The 16,976-nt window shown below is 42.9% G+C and overlaps 2 protein-coding genes across 18 annotated transcripts in view; one reads left to right on the top strand and one right to left on the bottom strand.

Annotated features, from left to right (window-relative positions):
* The window catches only part of WWP2 (WW domain containing E3 ubiquitin protein ligase 2), a 182,765-nt gene extending 175,977 nt beyond the window's left edge, over positions 1–6,788 (bottom strand). For 9 of the 14 annotated variants that reach the window (XM_081512579.1, XM_081512594.1, XM_081512587.1 and 6 more), the window contains exon 1: positions 2,112–2,310. The gene's annotated coding sequence lies outside the window, so the exon portion shown is untranslated. Of the gene's footprint in view, positions 1–2,111; positions 2,311–2,624; positions 3,505–6,135 lie in introns of those variants that run through there. The other 5 variants (XM_081512580.1, XM_081512595.1, XM_081512588.1 and 2 more) reach the window with 4 other exon arrangements.
* On the top strand, positions 1,996–16,333 carry NQO1 (NAD(P)H quinone dehydrogenase 1). 4 transcript variants are annotated; one of them, XM_081512661.1, is made up of 6 exons: positions 1,996–2,403; positions 10,772–10,936; positions 11,045–11,175; positions 13,334–13,447; positions 14,102–14,203; positions 15,085–16,333. In XM_081512661.1, exons 1-6 carry the CDS (start codon positions 2,397–2,399, stop codon positions 15,388–15,390), a joined length of 825 nt encoding a protein of 274 aa, XP_081368787.1. In that variant the 5' UTR covers positions 1,996–2,396; the 3' UTR covers positions 15,391–16,333. The 4 variants fall into 4 exon arrangements, with proteins under 4 accessions (XP_081368787.1, XP_081368788.1, XP_081368786.1 ...); XM_081512662.1 differs by having other exon boundaries at positions 2,012–2,407; positions 10,776–10,936; XM_081512660.1 differs by having other exon boundaries at positions 2,397–2,596.
* The last annotated feature ends 643 nt before the right edge of the window (positions 16,334–16,976 follow it).

Below are 16,976 nucleotides of genomic sequence, written 5' to 3' on the forward strand. Positions count from 1 at the left end.
ACAAGTATCTTTTGCTGAGCAAGGGAGTAACTGTGCCGTATGAAGCCCATACCACTCACTATACTTGGACTGACACTTCAGAGGAAGTTAAGACTCAGCTACGTAAGATCACTGGATAAGCCAGATGAGTTTGAAAAGAGACCCTCCTTCAATAGTGTCTTTCTTTGACTTACTTGATTCTGATTGGTTTGGGTCTTGGGGACTATGGCTCTCATGCACTCCAGACACTCCTCCTTATAAAAATCATAGTTATCTCCTTCATGTGCTGTATTTTCTCAAAAGTTTTAAATGCATATTTGCAACTGCTAACCACCAAACCAAGGATTTCCCAAAGAATCTCAGAAGAGAATCAAAGAAAAACACCGACTTTAAGTGAACCTGATAGGAATTCCCTGGCAGTCCAGTGGTTAAGCCTCAGTGATTTCACTGGCCTCAATTCCTGGTCTGGGAACTAAGATCTCGCGAGGTCCACAGTGCAGCCAAAAAATGTGAGTCCCATATTGTGAATACAACACAGAGACTCATCAAAAACTGTGAGAATTCCAGAGTTTTGCTGGGAGTAGCACTAAAACTTAAAAAAAATGTTTTTTAAGTCACATCTCTCAGGCTGAGAGTCTGATCAAAAGGAGGACATTGTTTAAAACAAAACAGGCCCAAAATGGAGTTGCCTAGGCTGTTTCTGTTCACTACACCTCAACTTAATTAGTTTTGGTTCTCACAGAAATGAACTCTTAAATTTAGTCAATCTGGAATCTTGGGTAATCTGTCTGAGAGACTCCTGCCATCCCTTAAAGGAAAGTAATCTTGCAAGAATTAACCCACTTTTTGCCTTGTATAACTTCTTGTTCCTGCTTCCTTTCACCTAGAAAATTCTTCAACTTGGACAGCTCCTCAGAACTCCTTTCTGTCTGCTAGGTCTTGAATGCTGCTGGATTCCTGCACTGTTGAATAAAGCTAGTAAGAGCTTTAAAACTTACTCGACTGAATGTTGTTTTTAAACAAAACAATCCGTTTCAACTAACTTTTCCTTTTGCTTTAGGTGCAACATGGCTTGGCTTGGTAAAAGTACTAAGCCCATCTATATTTAACATTTTAATTTTTCATCTTTTCAAGCTTTTTGCCTTCAAATGGATTTTTAATAAATTGCACTAAAAAGTTATCTTGATTACTTCTTGAGTTTTCTCACCCCTTAAATTTTGCTTCTTCCCCTAGTGTGCTTCCCATCTTTCTTCCCTCTGAGTTTTCTTAGTTATCACCTGTAAATTTTCGGACGGTTACACTTTTTTCTTTCCACCAGCACAGTGCTAACATGTGGGATCCAGTTCCCAGACCAAGGATCCAACCCGTTCATACCGCAATGGAGGCATAGGGTGATCCAACCACTGGATCACCAGCGAAGTCCCTCTGAAGGTTATGTTAGTATTTTAAAGTTGTATTTCTTTTTCCTTCGCCTTTTGACAGTGTCTTCCTTTTGTAGGATGAAGACTTTACTGTAACTTTTACTTTGAGAAACTTAAAACTTTTGCTCTGTTCCGATCAATTGTCTTAAGTAGGACTTTGGGTAAAAAGCAGTACACTTTTATCTGTCTTGGCTAGTCTTTAAATGCTTTCCCAGACGATGCTAACAAGCCTTGGACTAGCTCTTCAGGAAAAAAAAAGTTCTTCTCCAGATTATGAGAAGGGGTTTGCACCCGGGTAGTGCATTCTAGGGACCTCCCACTCCCCCCACCCTTCTCGGCCACCGGCCCCACCAAGTGCAAAATGTGAACCTTGCAAAAGCAGGACCAAATTCATTTCTCTAGAAGCAAGTCTCGCAGGTCATATCACCCCTCGAAACCTAAGTCTAGTCACAGTGACTCAGCGAATCTGAGTCTAAAGAACTGCAGTTGGCTCTCTGACCGGCCCATTCCATTCAGAGCCATTTCGCGGGACTAGGAGAGGCCTGGATGGCGCGCCCAACGGAATCCCGGACTCCATCGGACACTTCCTCCTTTTGTCCCAGGGTGGTTTCAGAACAGGGTCCAGAGGACATGTCTCCCACACCCACCCAGACCCATGGGTTCCTTACTCCCTATTCCCTAGGAACCCTTCTTCCACATGGGTCCTTATACCTGCACTCAGACTGCCAGTTCTTCCTAGAACCTCAGCCAAGGCGTGCTCCGCCCTGCACCCTAGGGCTTGAGGGGCGGCTCCGCCTTTGCTGCCTCCCTAGTTTATGGGCCGGGCCAGCCAGACTGGGTATAAAGTAGCAGGCGCTCGGCGGCGGGCAGCACCAGTGACGCCTTCTACGCGGCAGCTCACTCGCTAAGCAGCCTGAAGACCTTGCCTTCCACCCCTCCCCAGCTTGAATCACCCGGGCAACCAGCAGACCAGCCAATCAACGCACCGCCGGAGCCATGGCTGGTGAGTGTCCGCCCCCCGCCCCCAACCACTCCAGGAGCCTTGCTGTCCCCAGCCCTCGTTCCTCAGCACGAGCTTGTAGTTTTCTTGCTCGACTTAAAACTGGAAACGTGGAGGCATTAGGATCGCTGGATGAGCCCTGCCAGATGCCGGGAGAGGAGGGGCTCCTGTTTCTACCCCGCCCCCAGGAATTACGGTGGGTGGGCGGTTAGGAGAGAACTGACCTTGGAAGCAAAAGGTTCCTTCCCTCTGGGGTCGGAATCAGCCGTCAGAGACCAAATTGGCCCACTTGCACGCCCTGTTTGACCTTAATAGTATTTAAAATCTTTTGGAATAAGTTGCTAACATTTAAAATAAATATAGGCAATTTCACTTAAAAACGTGGGTTCCCAACTTATGGAGGAAAATTGGAAGATCTGGCGATGGGGGTGCTTGAGCTGGGGAAGCTGCTCCCTTTAGTTTGATGGATACCAGACCCAGCTCCAGGCTGCTGGGCCAGGAGAATTTTCAGACTGTGACCGGTGGAGTGGGCAAACCTGATCTGGGTGCTGTCAAGTGACAGAGCCTCCCTTCTCCACCGTCAACTGTAGGGAGACCTTGGAGGTCACCACAACTTGAATCTAATGTGTAGATGGCCTCTCACACATACTGGACCAGCTGCAACACCTGCTGGGACTGGAATCCCTGTTTTCCAGAGAGCCTTGCTCTGAGATTGGATAAAGAGCTAAAATCTAGATATCTACTTCCTTCCTAGAAGGTAGAATTCTACCTTTTTTGTAATTTCCTTGCCTATGAACCTAGTTCTACCTTCTAAAAACACACACACAACACAACCTCATCTTGCTAAAAGTAAGCAGGTGAGGGAAGACATTGCTTTTGGAGTTGACAGACTAGTTAGGTGCTCAAGAGAAAAGGGCCAAGCTGGGGACTGGAAGTCCACCCAAGGTTTCATGGCCTAAGGGGTAGGGCTTGGCTGACAAGGCTTCCTGCATTCAGATTAGTGGCTGTTTCCCTCTAGGTTATTTGTTCCTCAGCTGTCTGGAGGGCATCAATACCCCTCTTGAAATACTAGGGCAAGAACTATTTTCCCATTCTCCAATCCTATAGAATGTTCTGTATCTATGTGTTCAGTTCAGTCGCTCAGTCATGTCTGACTCTTTGTGACCCCATGAGCCGCAGCATGCCAGGCCTCCCTGTCCAACACCAACACCCAGAGTCCACCCAAACTCATGCCCATTGAGTCGGTGATGCCATCCAACCATTTCATCCTCTGTTGTCTGTCTCCTTCTCCTCCTGCCCTCAATCTTTCCCAGCATCAGCGTCTTTTCAAATGAGTCAGCTTTTCGCATCAGGTGGCCAAAGTATTGGAGCTTCAGCTTCAACATCAGACCTTCCAATGAACACCCAGGACTGATCTCCTTTAGGATGGACTGGTTGGATCTCCTTACAGTCCCAGGGACCCTCAAGAGTCTTCTCCAACACCACAGTTCAAAAGGGTCAATTCTTCAGCGCTCAGCTTTCTTTATAGTCCAACTCTCACATCCATACATGACTACTGGAAAAACCATAGCCTGGACTAGACGGACCTTTGTCGGCAAAGTAGTGTCTCTGCTTTTTAATATACTGTCTAGGTTGGTCATAACCTTCCTTCCAAGGAGTAAGCGCTGAGAGGGCATCAGAGGGCAGACAGACTGAAAGGACAATCACAGAAAACCATTCAATCTGATCACATGGACCACAGCCTTGTCTAACTCAATGAAACTAGGCCATGCCGTGTGGGGCCACCCAAGACGGACAGGTCATGGTGGAGAGGTCTGACAGAATGCAGTCCACTGGAGAAGGGAATGGCAAACCACTTCAGTATTCTTGCCTTGAGAACCCCATGAACAGTATGAAAAGGCAAAAAGATAGGACGCTGAAAGATGAACTCCCCAGGTCGGTAGGTGCCCAATATGATACTGGAGATCAGTGGAGAAATAACTTAAGAAAGAATGAAGGGATGGTGCCAAAGCAAAAACAACACCCGGTTGTGCATGTGACTGGTGATAGAAGCAAGGTCCGATGCTATAAAGAGCAATATTGCACAGGAACCTGGAATGTTAGGTCCATGAATCAAGGCAAATTGGAAGTGGTCAAACAGGAGATGGCAAGAGTGAACGTTGACATTCTAGGTATCTATGTGTAACTTAGACCAAAAAAAACATGTGGGACTTGGGGGAGCTAGTGAGGGAAAATGGGAAGATTTAGATCTTGTATAACTAGTATTAAGCTTTCTAGGTGGTGCAGTGGTAAAGAATCCGCCTGCCAATGCAGGAGATATGGCTTCAATCCCTGAGTAGGGAAGATCCTCTGGAGTAGGAAATGGCAAAGATTTGTTTTGTGTTCATATGTTGATGTATCCCAAATGCCTAGAGAGGTGCCAGGTGCATCCTAAGTGCTCAGTAAACCACGGTGGGGAGACTGGGTTAGTGAGAACGTTAGCATTTCAAGGTGGGGAAAGAAGGCTGGCCGGTGTGGATATGGAGTGGAAATAGAAGGTGTAGGATGGTGGGGACACAGAGAAATGAGGATGGCTGCTGCTAAGTCACTTCAGTTGTGTCTGACTCTGTGCTACCCCATAGACGGCAGCCCACCAGGCTCCCCCGTCCCTGGGATTCTCCAGGCAAGAACACTGGAGTGGGTTGCCATTTCCTTCTCCAAGTCATGAAAGTGAAAAGTGAAAGGGAAGTCGCTCAGTCGTGTCGACTCAGCGACCCCATGGACTGTAGCCTACCAGGCTCCCCCGTCCCTGGGATTCTCCAGGCAAGAACACTGGAGTGGGGTGCCTAGGAGCATACTGCTTATGGACTGAGACCTGAAGAGGAACTGGTGCAGGAAGAGAAAGGTATTAACAAGATGTGCTTAGCTATGTTACATAGTTGCTTCTAGCAGATGGGTTAATCACCTGCAGGACAAGCAAAACTGAATGGTAAAGTAGAGGTGCTGATAATAACCCCATTTGTCTTCCAAGACTCAGCTCAAATGCAGCTCCTTCTCAAGGCCTTTCCTGAGGGGCCAGCCCTGAAGTGAACAGTTTTCCTCTGATAGTTACCAGTGTATGTGTCTTATGCCTTTCTTGGAGTAAAGTCTGATAAAGTCAAGCTTGTGTAGCTAGTTAAATGGCAGGAAGGGCAACAGAGCCCTCTAAGTCCAAAAAACTCAGATTTGGCCATGAAAAATGATCTGAAAATTAGAGAGGTGGGCTTATCTCTTGCTTTACCCTTACCTTTAGCAAATATGCACAACTGTTCTCTTGATTGCCCATTTATAACCTTTGACCATTTTTCTACTGGGTTGTTTTTAAGAAATCTATATATTTCAGATTTTGAACCCTATTGGTTGTATTTCTTGTGAATATATTCTTCCTGTTTGAGTATCGTCTTACTTTTTTTATCTTTGAAGGTAACATGGCTGTACTGTAGTTAGTAGATGTAAGCTCTCTGAAAGCAAGAGATAGATGTCTTGACTTTCTCATTTTCTGGGAAGCACCTTTATGTTTTACTACTTATAAAATGTTAATGTTGGTAAGAAGTTAAACTGTATATATATATATAAATTTAAAAATTAAAATACACATATGTAGGTAAGAAGTAAGCCAAGAGAATAAAAACTGACCAAGTAGTATTTAGTAAACTGATATGACTAATGCAAAGATAAATCACAAAGAAAACGCACGTTAGAGTTTAATATACTCACGTTGCTCTCAGTAATGTTCAATCCATGAGTTGATAAGAAATCGGGTGGGAATTTGTTGAAGCAGCCTCAGGAATTCCTTTCCATTTTCCCAGGCTTCATCAGAAGAAACTAAATCACTTCTGTAGCATTTAAATCCTCACCAAATTTATACCCCACCAAATCTGAGTTTATGGAGTCCAAAAGCCGAGGCCAAGCTTGGGAATCCTCTTTTTTCTTTTGACAAGCGGGAACCTAAAACTTACACATGACTGAGTTTAAGCCAATGGGAGAGGCCTCCGCCAGGTGTGGTTAATACTGAAATCAGGGAGAGAACTAAAGGCTTACAGGTGCCTTAATTTTCTCCAAACAATACTATAAGAAGTTGCAGGTGTACTCTCTGCTCAGTTCCACCCACAGTCACTGCTTTTAAAGAGTTAGTAAGGTATGAAATTGTAGCTCCAATTTCAGGAGGATGGTGGTGGTAAACTTCCTTTCTCTGGTACTCTTCCCCATGCCCTGCATGTTATTGTCTGGATTTATCTCTCTATATTTTCAAGTTATTCCAGCTTCACCACTTAATAGGTAAATTTGGGTAACTTGCTTAAAGTTTCTGTGCCTCAGTCTTCCCATCCATAATGATATTAATTCTGTTTACCTCACAGGGTTGCTGTGACAACTGAAAAAGAATACAGAGTACTTAGAACAATGCTCAGCATGTAGTAAGCACCCTTTACAAGCTCTTGTTGCAGAAGTAGGCATGTTCTAATGACTTTATTAATACAAAGCGGGTCCAAGAAAAAGCTCATCTTCCCCTCTGCGTCTACCCCCTTGCCATCTCTTACTTACCTAAGAAAACTGTTAACAGTGTCATGTGATCATGCCACATCTTTTTCTCTTCAGAGCAATAGACTGCAGATCTACCTACAAATATGGAGTTTCTGTCTTTTTTATAAAAGTAGATTCACATTCACTTTATAAAGATTTTTAAAATGTGGACCATTTTTAAAAAAGTCTTTATTGAGTTTGTTAGAATATTATTTGTTCTATGTTTTGGTCTTTTGGCCACAAGGCACGTGGGATCTTAGCTCCCCCACCAGGGACTGAATCCACACTCCTTGCATTGGAAGGAGGTCTTAACCACTGGACCGCCAGGGAAGTCCTCAATTTATCATTTAATGATATATCCTGGATATCTTTCAGGGTGACAGTATATCAATGCATGCAGCAAACTCATTCTTGTTAACAGCATAATATTCTGTTCAGTTCAGTCACTCAGTCGTATCTGACTCTTTGTGACCCCATGGACTGCAGCACACTAGGCTTCTCTGTCCATCACCAGCTCCTGGAGCTTACTCAAATTCATGTCCATTGAGTCGGTGATGCCATCCAACCATCTCATCCTCTGTTGTCCCCTTCTCTTCCTGCCTTCAATCCTTCCCAGCATCAGGGTCTCTTCAAACGGGTCAGCTCTTTGCATCAAGTGGCCAAAGTATTGGAGCTTCAGCATCAGTTCTTCCAATGAATATTCAGGACTGATTTCCTTTAGGATGGACTGGTTGGATCTCCTTGCAGTCCAAGGGACTCTCAAGAGTCTTCTCCAACACCACAGTTCAAAAGCATCAATTCTTCGGTGCTCTGCTTTCTTTATGGTCCAACTCTCATATCCATAGATGACTACTAGAAAAACCATAGCTTTGACTAGACGGACCTTCATTGGCAAAGTAATGTCTCTGCTTTTTAATATGCCGTCTAGGTTGGTCATAACTTTTCTTCCAAGGAGTAAGTGTCTTTTAATTTCATGGCTGCAGTCACCATCTGCAGTTATTTTGGAGCCCCCCAAAAATAAAGTCTATCACTGTTTCCATTGTTTCCCCATCTATTTGCCATGAAGTGATGGGGCCAGATGCCATGGTCTTATTTTTCTGAATGTTGAGTTTTAAGCCAACTTTTTCACTCTCCTCTTTCACTTTCATCAAGAGGCTCTTTAGTTCTTCGCTTTCTGCCATAAGTGTGATGTCATCTGCATATCTGAGGTTATTGATATTTCTCCTGGAAATCTTGATTCCAGCTTGTGCTTCCTCCAGCCCAGTGTTTCTCATGATGTACTCTGCATATAAGTCAAATAACCAGGGTGACAATATACAGCCTTGACGTACTCCTTTTCCTATTTGGAACCAGTCTGTTGTTCCATGTCCAGTTCTAACTGTTGCTTCTTGACCTGCATACAGATTTCTCAGGAGGCAGGTCAGGTGGTCTGGTATTCCCATCTCTTGAAGAATTTTCCACAGTTTATTGTGATCCACACAAAGGCTTTGGCATAGTCAATAAAGCAAAAATAGATGTTTTTCTGGGACTCTTCCTTTTTCGATGATCCAGTGGACGTTGACAATTGGATCTCTGATTCCTCTGCCTTTTGTAAAACCAGCTTGAACATCTGGAAGTTAATGGTTCACGTATTGCTGAAGCCTGGCTTGGAGAATTTTGAGCATTACTTTACTAGCGTGTGAGATGAGTGCAATTGTGGGGTAGTTTGAGCATTCTTTGGCATTGTTTTTCTCTGGGATTGGAATGAAAACTGACCTTTTCCAGTCCTGTGGCCACTGCTGAGTTTTCCAAATTTGCTGGCATATTGAGTGCAGCACTTTCACAGCATCATCTTTTAGGATTTAAAATAACTCAATTGGAATTCTATCACCTCCACTATCTTTGTTCGTTGTGATGCTTCCTAAGGCCCACTTGACTTCGCATTCCAGTAGTATGTATCATAAAATTTATTCAAATGTGCTCCATAAATAGGCAATTGAGGTTACATCTAATTTTTGCTAATGACTACAAGGGTCCAATGGTTCAGCACACATCCTTGCTCGTCTATCCTGATGCTTTCAGTCTGTAGGACAGATTCCCCAAAGTTGGACAACTAGATCAAAGATTTATGTGTCTTTAAAACGTTTAAAGTTTCAGCTTGATTACTCCCACCAAAGGCTGAGGCAACACATATTCCTACTGGCAATGTGCCAGTTTTCCTGCACTCTTAATAGCCCTTGATGTAATTTGTCTTAAGTTGTTTTGCCAGTCGATCAGTAAATAATGATGTCTCATTTTAACCTGCTTTTCCTCACAGGCCTGGCAGGGCACCTTCTCATTTGTTTATTATTGTTGCAATTTCCTTCTCTGAATCATATCCTTATTTTTCTATTGCATTGTCTTTTTCTAATTATTTGTAGGCATTTTGGGGGGATTTTAACTCTTTGTGGTAAGAGTTGTGAATATCTTCTCCTGGTTGTCTTTTGACTCTGTTTATGGAACCTTTCATTAAACACAATTTTTAATGTTTCTGGGGCTTTATCTGTCAAGCTTTTTCTGAAGCTGCAGTCTTTCTTAAAAAGTAGCCTCTGTCCAGAGGTTATACAACTTCTCCCTTTTGTCCCATACTTTTTTTTTTTAAGGTTTTAAAAATAACATTTTTTAAAAGTTAACATGTGCATAATAGGAAACCAAAATACACTAGAAGCAAAAAAAAAAAAGTTCTCCATAATCATAGTTTACCTTTTGATGTGTCCTTCCGAGGTCCAATTTGCATATTTATACAATTAAGCATCATTTTTTTTATAATTAAGGTCATACAGTTATGTGTTATGCTTTTTTCACAAATCGTGAATATTTACCATTTCAAAGTCCCAAAGCTATGAGTATTTTGATAACCACTGATACACTACACCAACTCAATCTAGAAGAGAAAAATGTAATCCTGCCTTTCTTGGCAACAAAAATTTCATAAAAGACAAAAATGACAACAAGCCCCTAGATAAAGGTATTGGCAGAGTTATAATTTAAATACGGAGTCCCTTGATGTTCAATTAAAAATGAGACATAAACCAACAGAGTATATAGAGCATCCCATACTAGTCTAATAGTTTCAGTTTTTAAAATTTAGATCTTTAAGCCGCCAGTAAATTGTTGCTGTATGTGGTGTGTTAGTGGGAAACTTGTATTGAATATAATAGACACAGTGGAAAGCGCACAAGTTCTAAGTGAAATTTTCACCAACTGAACACACGCTTGTATAATCTGCATCCATTTCAAGAAATAGAACAGGGGACTTCCCTGGTGGTCCAGTGGCTAAAACTCTGTGCTCCCAATGCATGGGGTCTGGGTTCAATACCTGGTCAGGGATCTAGATCCCACATGCCCCAACAATTTTCCAACCTGTAATGAAGGTCATAGATTCCCAAGTGCTGCAATGAAGACCCAGCGAAGCCAAATAAATATTTAAAAAATAGAAGACAGACAGTACCCCAGGTACTTTGTCTCCTTCCAGTCATTATTCCCTGATGGAGGGTAACCACTGTGCTGACCTCTAACACCTTATATTAGATTTCTAAGGGGATAATTTTATTTTTATGCAGATGGTTGATTAAGTATGCCAACACCATTTATTAAATTAGCACCTGTTTTCACAGTGAGTTAAAAATCACTCCTTTGATCAATGGTACTTACAAGGAGAAAATATATTTCTGGATGCTGTGGATGGGTTGCATAACGCAGTGTCTAACAAAGTCACATCTTCCATTATGGAGCCCAGCTGGGCTCCCCTGCAGCCTGAGCTTTGCTGGTTGGTGACTGATTTTCTCCATGTGACTTGTGTGTGTCTAAATAGTCAGAAAAGCACTGATCATACTGGCCCACTCAGAGAGGACGTCCTTCAACTATGCCATGAAGGAGGCCGCCATAGAGGCTTTGAAGAGAAAAGGATGGGAGGTCACTGTGTCGGACCTGTATGCCATGAACTTCAATCCCGTCATCTCCAGAAAGGACATCACAGGTGGGAGCGGCTCTCCCCTTTAATTAGGTCTTTGTGGAACTTCTCCCTTGTGGGCTTTCTGGCCCCGCCTTGGCCGTCTGGCGTCAGCTTCTCTTTTCCTCTCTGCAGGTAAACTGAAGGACCCCGGGAACTTTCAGTATCCTGCCGAGACTGTTTTAGCTTATAAAGAAGGCCGTCTGAGCCCAGATATTGTGGCCGAACAAAAGAAGCTGGAAGCTGCAGACCTTGTGATTTTTCAGGTGTGGTAAGACATCAGAAGGGGTGTTGAGACACTTTGGTTGTTTTGTCCTAGACCTGACACCTAATTAGCTATGTGCTCTTAGGTAAGTCACAGCCCCTTGACCACTCTCCTTAAAGAAGGATAATTACTTCAAAGGTACAGTATTACACAGATTTATAGATGTTATGAAGCTGGCTGTATATTCTTTGAAAGTATGACTGTGACCGCAGAGATGATACGCGAGCCTTGAGCTCTTTTTCCGAGAGTGTTTAGTCTTTTCTTCAATTAGTAATTTCTCATGGAATCACTCAAGTTTGCAGTTCTTACCCCATCTCCATAAGCATCCTGAAAACAGTTTTTGGAGCAAGGCATGAGAGCTTGACTTCTCTGCGATGGGAGCTCCCAGTGCAGTGTGCACCGCCCTGCTTAATGTGTTCTAGCAGCAAAACCATGGCCTTTCTCCTCCTGGAAGCTGCCTCACCGTTTAGCAGTCAGTACGGAAACTGGGTATGCTTCTTGTAAGTCACCTTTCCTGACGCCGGACTGTACTCAGTGACTTTGCTGCTACCAATCCCAACCAGCTTTTTGGTATTAAACATGGAATGTATGCGACACTGGAAACTTCATAAGAAGTTTGATACTGGCTGTGATTTTTGCAATTATTCAATCAGCTGCAAAGACTCTAACCTTTGATGTCCCTTATTCTACCTGTTGCTATGAATGAAAGCCACATAACATTAGCCAGTGTCCCAAAGGATCCCTTTTTGGTCTACATTTTCTACTCTCTCTTATTGCAGTACAGCCAAGGCAGCAGCAGTAGCAACTTTCAGTTGTAAGAATCACCATATTTTAGAACTGGAAAGGACAGCCTTTAAATTCAGCTTCTATCCAATGCATACGTTTTCTTTACTACCAGTACAACTGTATAGGTTGCACACTGCAAAGTAGCAACACAATGAAGGGCAATGTAAACTCCACAGATTTGCATATTTATTATATCAGTTTTGCAACAGATGACAGGAAGAGTCTTATTCCAGCAAAATCAGTGTGCTAGAAATGATAGTCTGGCAACATTAAAATAAATGTCCTGAGGAAGGACTGCCTTCATTCATACCAACATGCCTCATGGACTAGGCCCTGCTCAGCTGTCTGACTTCTCCAAAAGGAATGTGAGAGAGTAAACTTTTAATATCAAGCAAGCCAACCAATTCTATTATCAGCCCTGACTGTAGAACATTCACAGGGGACCAAATCTACTTGCTTGAATAACCTACACATCCTAAAAGCTGCAGATATGGCCCTTCACAATTGGAGCATCTTAAATGTGAGAATATGAGAAGCTACTAGAGACCCCTCAAGCCCCTCTTTTTATGGATGAGGAAGGGGCTTGTGTGGCAGAGGTCATGCCTCACATTATTGGCAGATTCAGGGTAAGAATGCAGGTCTCATTCTCAATCATGTCCTAAAACTTTACTTCCTTACTCTCTTTCCTGTAGGTCAACCACTCTTCAGAGAGAACTACCAAGTCCTACGAATTTCTTCTCTGTCCTTGCTTTTTCTTTTAACCTCTGGGCATGTTCCTGTCATCATAGCCTTTAAGTGAGCCAAGAAGAAATACTGGTATGGCCTTGCTCGACTTTTACCAGGACAAGAGCCCCAGTAGGTCTTTCTTGTGAGAATTCCCTGATGAACCTTTGTTACACTGATCATTTGACAGCATTTCTGAGTGGTTCTGCTTATTCTCAATGATAGGATTTTATATCCGTGAGCACAAGGTACAGGTTTCATATTTGTGATACCACACCCACTGAAGCAAGCTCTTGACAAAATATTGATTTAGGTGTCACACACTGAGGCCAACTTTGCCTGCAATCCTTGCTGTTTAGACTTTGCTGCCAAACGAGATTTCACAGAAACAAGTCTTTATTTCACGTGGCTCTCTTCACACCCACCTGATATTTGTTATTTGAACGCAGGAACAGGAGTGTCTAGTTGACAGACCAAGGACAATGATTTTCTTTAGAATTTTCTTTTCTTGAATGTTCTACCTTCTCCAAGAGGAATGACAGGGCCTGAAGAAAGTTTGCCCCTCAGTGATGTCATGGACAGCAGCTAAGCACTGAATCTTCTGTGCTGGGGGTGTTCCCGATCTAACCTCTCTGTCCTCTGTCCCTCAGTTCCCCCTGCAGTGGTTTGGAGTCCCTGCCATCCTGAAAGGCTGGTTTGAGCGGGTGCTCATAGGGGAGTTCGCTTACACGTATGCTGCCATGTATGATAAGGGGCCTTTCCGGGTAGGTGGATAATTGTTTGTTTGTTTTTTTCTAATGCCTGGATTTTAGGAAGATTCTGTCTTGAGGCAGAGTTTTGAGTACAGTTAGATACCACAATCAGGCTCCAGGTCCCTTTGGGAGAGATGTATGGAGATTAGATAAACCTAGAATAGCAAAATACTGAGAGTTAAAGCAGGATGGTGGATGTATCATTATACTATTTTCTCTTTATGTAATGATATGTTTGAACTTGTCCATTAAAAAAAGGAGTCTGTCTTCATTTTCTAGACACCCAAAACTATACAAGAAGCATTTTTGAGACCTTCTAGATCACAAGCCTCGATACATGCCTAGTACTGTGAGGAGACAGACAGATTTAAAAAACTCCATCCACCTAGGCATCAGCAGTCAGCACTGATTTTGCGTTACCGTGACAGCCTTCACCTGACTTGCCACATGCAGGAGTGTGGAATCCTGGGCCTGCCCCTCTGCGTACCACTTTCCAGGCTGGTACTTCTGCAGAGTCATACTGCACGGCTCAGAAGAGCCAATGTATGAAGTAATATATCTAGGCAGCAGGGGGTGGGGGGGACTTTTATATTCTTTTCCCTGGGGCTGTTTCATTAACTTCCTGTCACCAAAGAGATGTGGATGATAATGACTTTTCTTTTACAGAATAAGAAGGCAGTGCTTTCCATCACCACCGGTGGCAGCGGCTCCATGTATTCTCTGCAGGGTATCCATGGGGACATGAACATCATTCTCTGGCCAATTCAGGTATCTTGTTTTCAGTGACCTTCATGGGTATTAACTGAATTTTCTATTGGGTCCAAATCCTCCAGATAGCATCTGGAAACAGACCTGAGGTATGAAGATGAAAGAACTATAGAAGGGGCTTCCTTTTAGGACTGACCTGTCTTCCCAGGACCCCAGGCTTATAGAATAACTCATGTGTGCACATGGTCAAATACCACTCTCTCTCCTAGCCAGAGGATAGCATGGATGACTCCCCCAGGTTTGCACAGCCACGTGACTGGCATCTCTCGCCAATCTCCCTGTCCTCCTCCAAGTTGCTGCTATAGTCTCACAGACTATCAGAGCCCAAGAAAAGTTAAGAAATTATTTAGTTCAGCTAATAAAACTGAAGCCTGAAGCAGGTTTTTTGGCGGTCATTGGACCCTCAGGGTAACCTCCTAAGGCTGGCAAGAAGAGCACGTGAGATGGCCATCTACAGGATGAGGGAATCAGTATTAGTAATAACATTGGAGAACAAATGGCAAGAATAGTTTATGAAGACTCGCCTGGTAATGTGGAGAGGCAGAGAAACGCACCTGTGCAGGTCTTGGCAACAGTCAGCTGCTGAGAAGCTAAAACCCTCCCTGAGGTAACAGAACTTTGGGCGCTTTTGGCAGATAGTGCCAGGCTGGCACAGTTTCAAAGGCTTTATTCATCAAGAGAAGAGTACAGCTGAATAGGCTAAAATAGGTTAACAGCTAGGTACAGGGAGCACAAGGTGAGAGGATGGAGCTATGAACTAATTCTCAAGGCCTTCGTATCAGGGTGTCCTATTGGGAAACCTAGATTAACTTTCATTGTCTGTGGTACAAGGTGTGTGGCGTTTGACCTGTGACTCACCTCTATGCTCTGTGTATCCCCAGAGTGGCACTCTGCACTTCTGTGGCTTCCAAGTCCTGGAACCTCAGCTGACATACAGCATTGGGCACACTCCCAAGGATGCCCGAGTTCAGATCCTGGAAGGATGGAAGAAACGCCTGGAGAATATCTGGGATGAGATGCCACTGTATTTTGCTCCAAGTAGCCTCTTTGACCTAAACTTCCAGGCAGGATTCTTAATGAAAAAGGAGGTGCAGGATGAGCAGAAAAGTAAGAAATTTGGCCTTTCTGTGGGCCATCACTTGGGCAAGTCCATCCCAACGGACAACCAGATCAAAGCCATAAAATAAGATTCACAAGACTGGACTTCCTTCTAAAAATGTAACCAAATCTTGGTTTCTATTTTGAGCTTCCTTGATTTGCTTTAGTTTTTAAGATCTGTGTTTTTCTTTTTCCACGAGGAATGGATAGTAGAGAACAGACTAAATTCATATGTTTTTGGATAGCTTTATTAAATAATGTAACCAATCCTTATAATTGCTATCATGGCAAAATCTGATTAGGCTCAAAAGGGCTCTTAGGATGTAAAGAAAGACAGAAAAGTAGAAAGATGCCAGACAGTATTCTTTAAGGTCCTCTACACAATTTAATTCCTCTCTCTTTAGGGATATATTTTTAGGAATAAATCTGGCTAGAAAGCATCCAACTCCTCAATGATCTATTTTTCTTTAATTACCTTTCTGTGGTTTATGGCAGAAGGGAATTGCTCAGAGGAAGAAATGACAGAATCTGTCTGACCTAAGGGACTCATTTAATAATTGCTACTCTCTGCTTGTTTGTGATATATATTAGCTTTATTACTATACAATGACTACCATGCCTATATGAATGTCCTTCTTCCTTCAACTTTTGTTGTTAGTTAACACAGATACCTTGAAATGAAAAGTTAATAAAAATCTTTTTCACTTCAATCTTCTGATTTAGTATCTGCAAATAAACAGATACATCTATAACTACATCTGCTACGACGAATGAATTCACAAAAGGAAATAGTACTCCTAATACCTAAAAAGAGCCTTCCACAAATAGTACTTCATTTTTTGATCCATATAACTAACCTGGAAATTTTCCCTGTATCATTTATAAACTGATGACTTTCCTTTCAAGGATGTGTTTTGGTTCCATGAATATGGGGGCAAAATTGTAAGCCTAGAGTTTCACTAACTTTGGTGAACGATTTTGGCATTCATAGTCTAACTTCCTGTTTAAATAAATGATTGAGGTGCATCTCTACTAAGTGTTGGTATAATCCAAGTTGAAAATGATGAAAGAATGCCCTCTTGTGGTCCAGAGAAAGAAAACATGAGAAACGATGCAAAGCAAGGTTGCCTCTTACCTGCCAAGGAAATGATGGCGTCAGGCAGGAGAACCTCATGTGCCAGACGCCAGCAGGCACTGGGTATTCTTTCCACAATATCCACAATGGCAGATGGCTGGGTGCTTCAGTTTGAAAACATATGAAAATGTTTGTTGCCTTTATCCTCACTGCAGTTTTATGTAAATTTCTAAAAGTTCCAAATGAAATAAAATCCATTTCTATAAAACAAACTCAAATTCACTGGTTTCAGGCAAAAGTAGAATCTACCGGGGAAGGGATCAGAGGATTCAGTGATAAACTGTGGCCAGAAGCCTAAAGGGTAACTTGGCTTGAGAGCTTGCCCAATAGGGCTGCTTCATTCTGAATGGTAATGAAACCAATTAAGATTCTCTCAGGGATTTAAAGAACATTTAAGAAGATCCAGGAAGGAGTGCTTAGTCGTTAAGTCATGTCTGACTCTTTGTGACCCCGTGGATTGTAGCTGGCCAGGCTCCTCTGTCAATGGGATTTCCCAGGGAAGAATACTGGAGTGGGTTGCTATTTCCTTCTCCAGGAGTC

Source organism: Giraffa tippelskirchi, chromosome 7 (genome assembly GCF_054371585.1).
Source record: "Giraffa tippelskirchi isolate mGirTip1 chromosome 7, T2T-mGirTip1v1.2.pri, whole genome shotgun sequence".
In the NCBI taxonomy this organism is placed as follows: Eukaryota; Metazoa; Chordata; class Mammalia; order Artiodactyla; family Giraffidae; genus Giraffa; species Giraffa tippelskirchi.

What these genes read in the sequence shown, in the direction of transcription:
- NQO1 (XM_081512660.1), top strand. Translation starts at nt 2,533, where the DNA reads ATGAGCCCTGCCAGATGCCGGGAGAGGAGGGGCTCCTGTTTCTACCCC. An exon ending in CCCCGCCCCCAGGAATTACG is followed by an intron (nt 2,597 to 10,771) that starts GTGGGTGGGCGG and finishes GTGTCTAAATAG; the next exon opens with TCAGAAAAGCACTGATCATA. An exon ending in TCATTCTCTGGCCAATTCAG is followed by an intron (nt 14,204 to 15,084) that starts GTATCTTGTTTT and finishes GTGTATCCCCAG; the next exon opens with AGTGGCACTCTGCACTTCTG.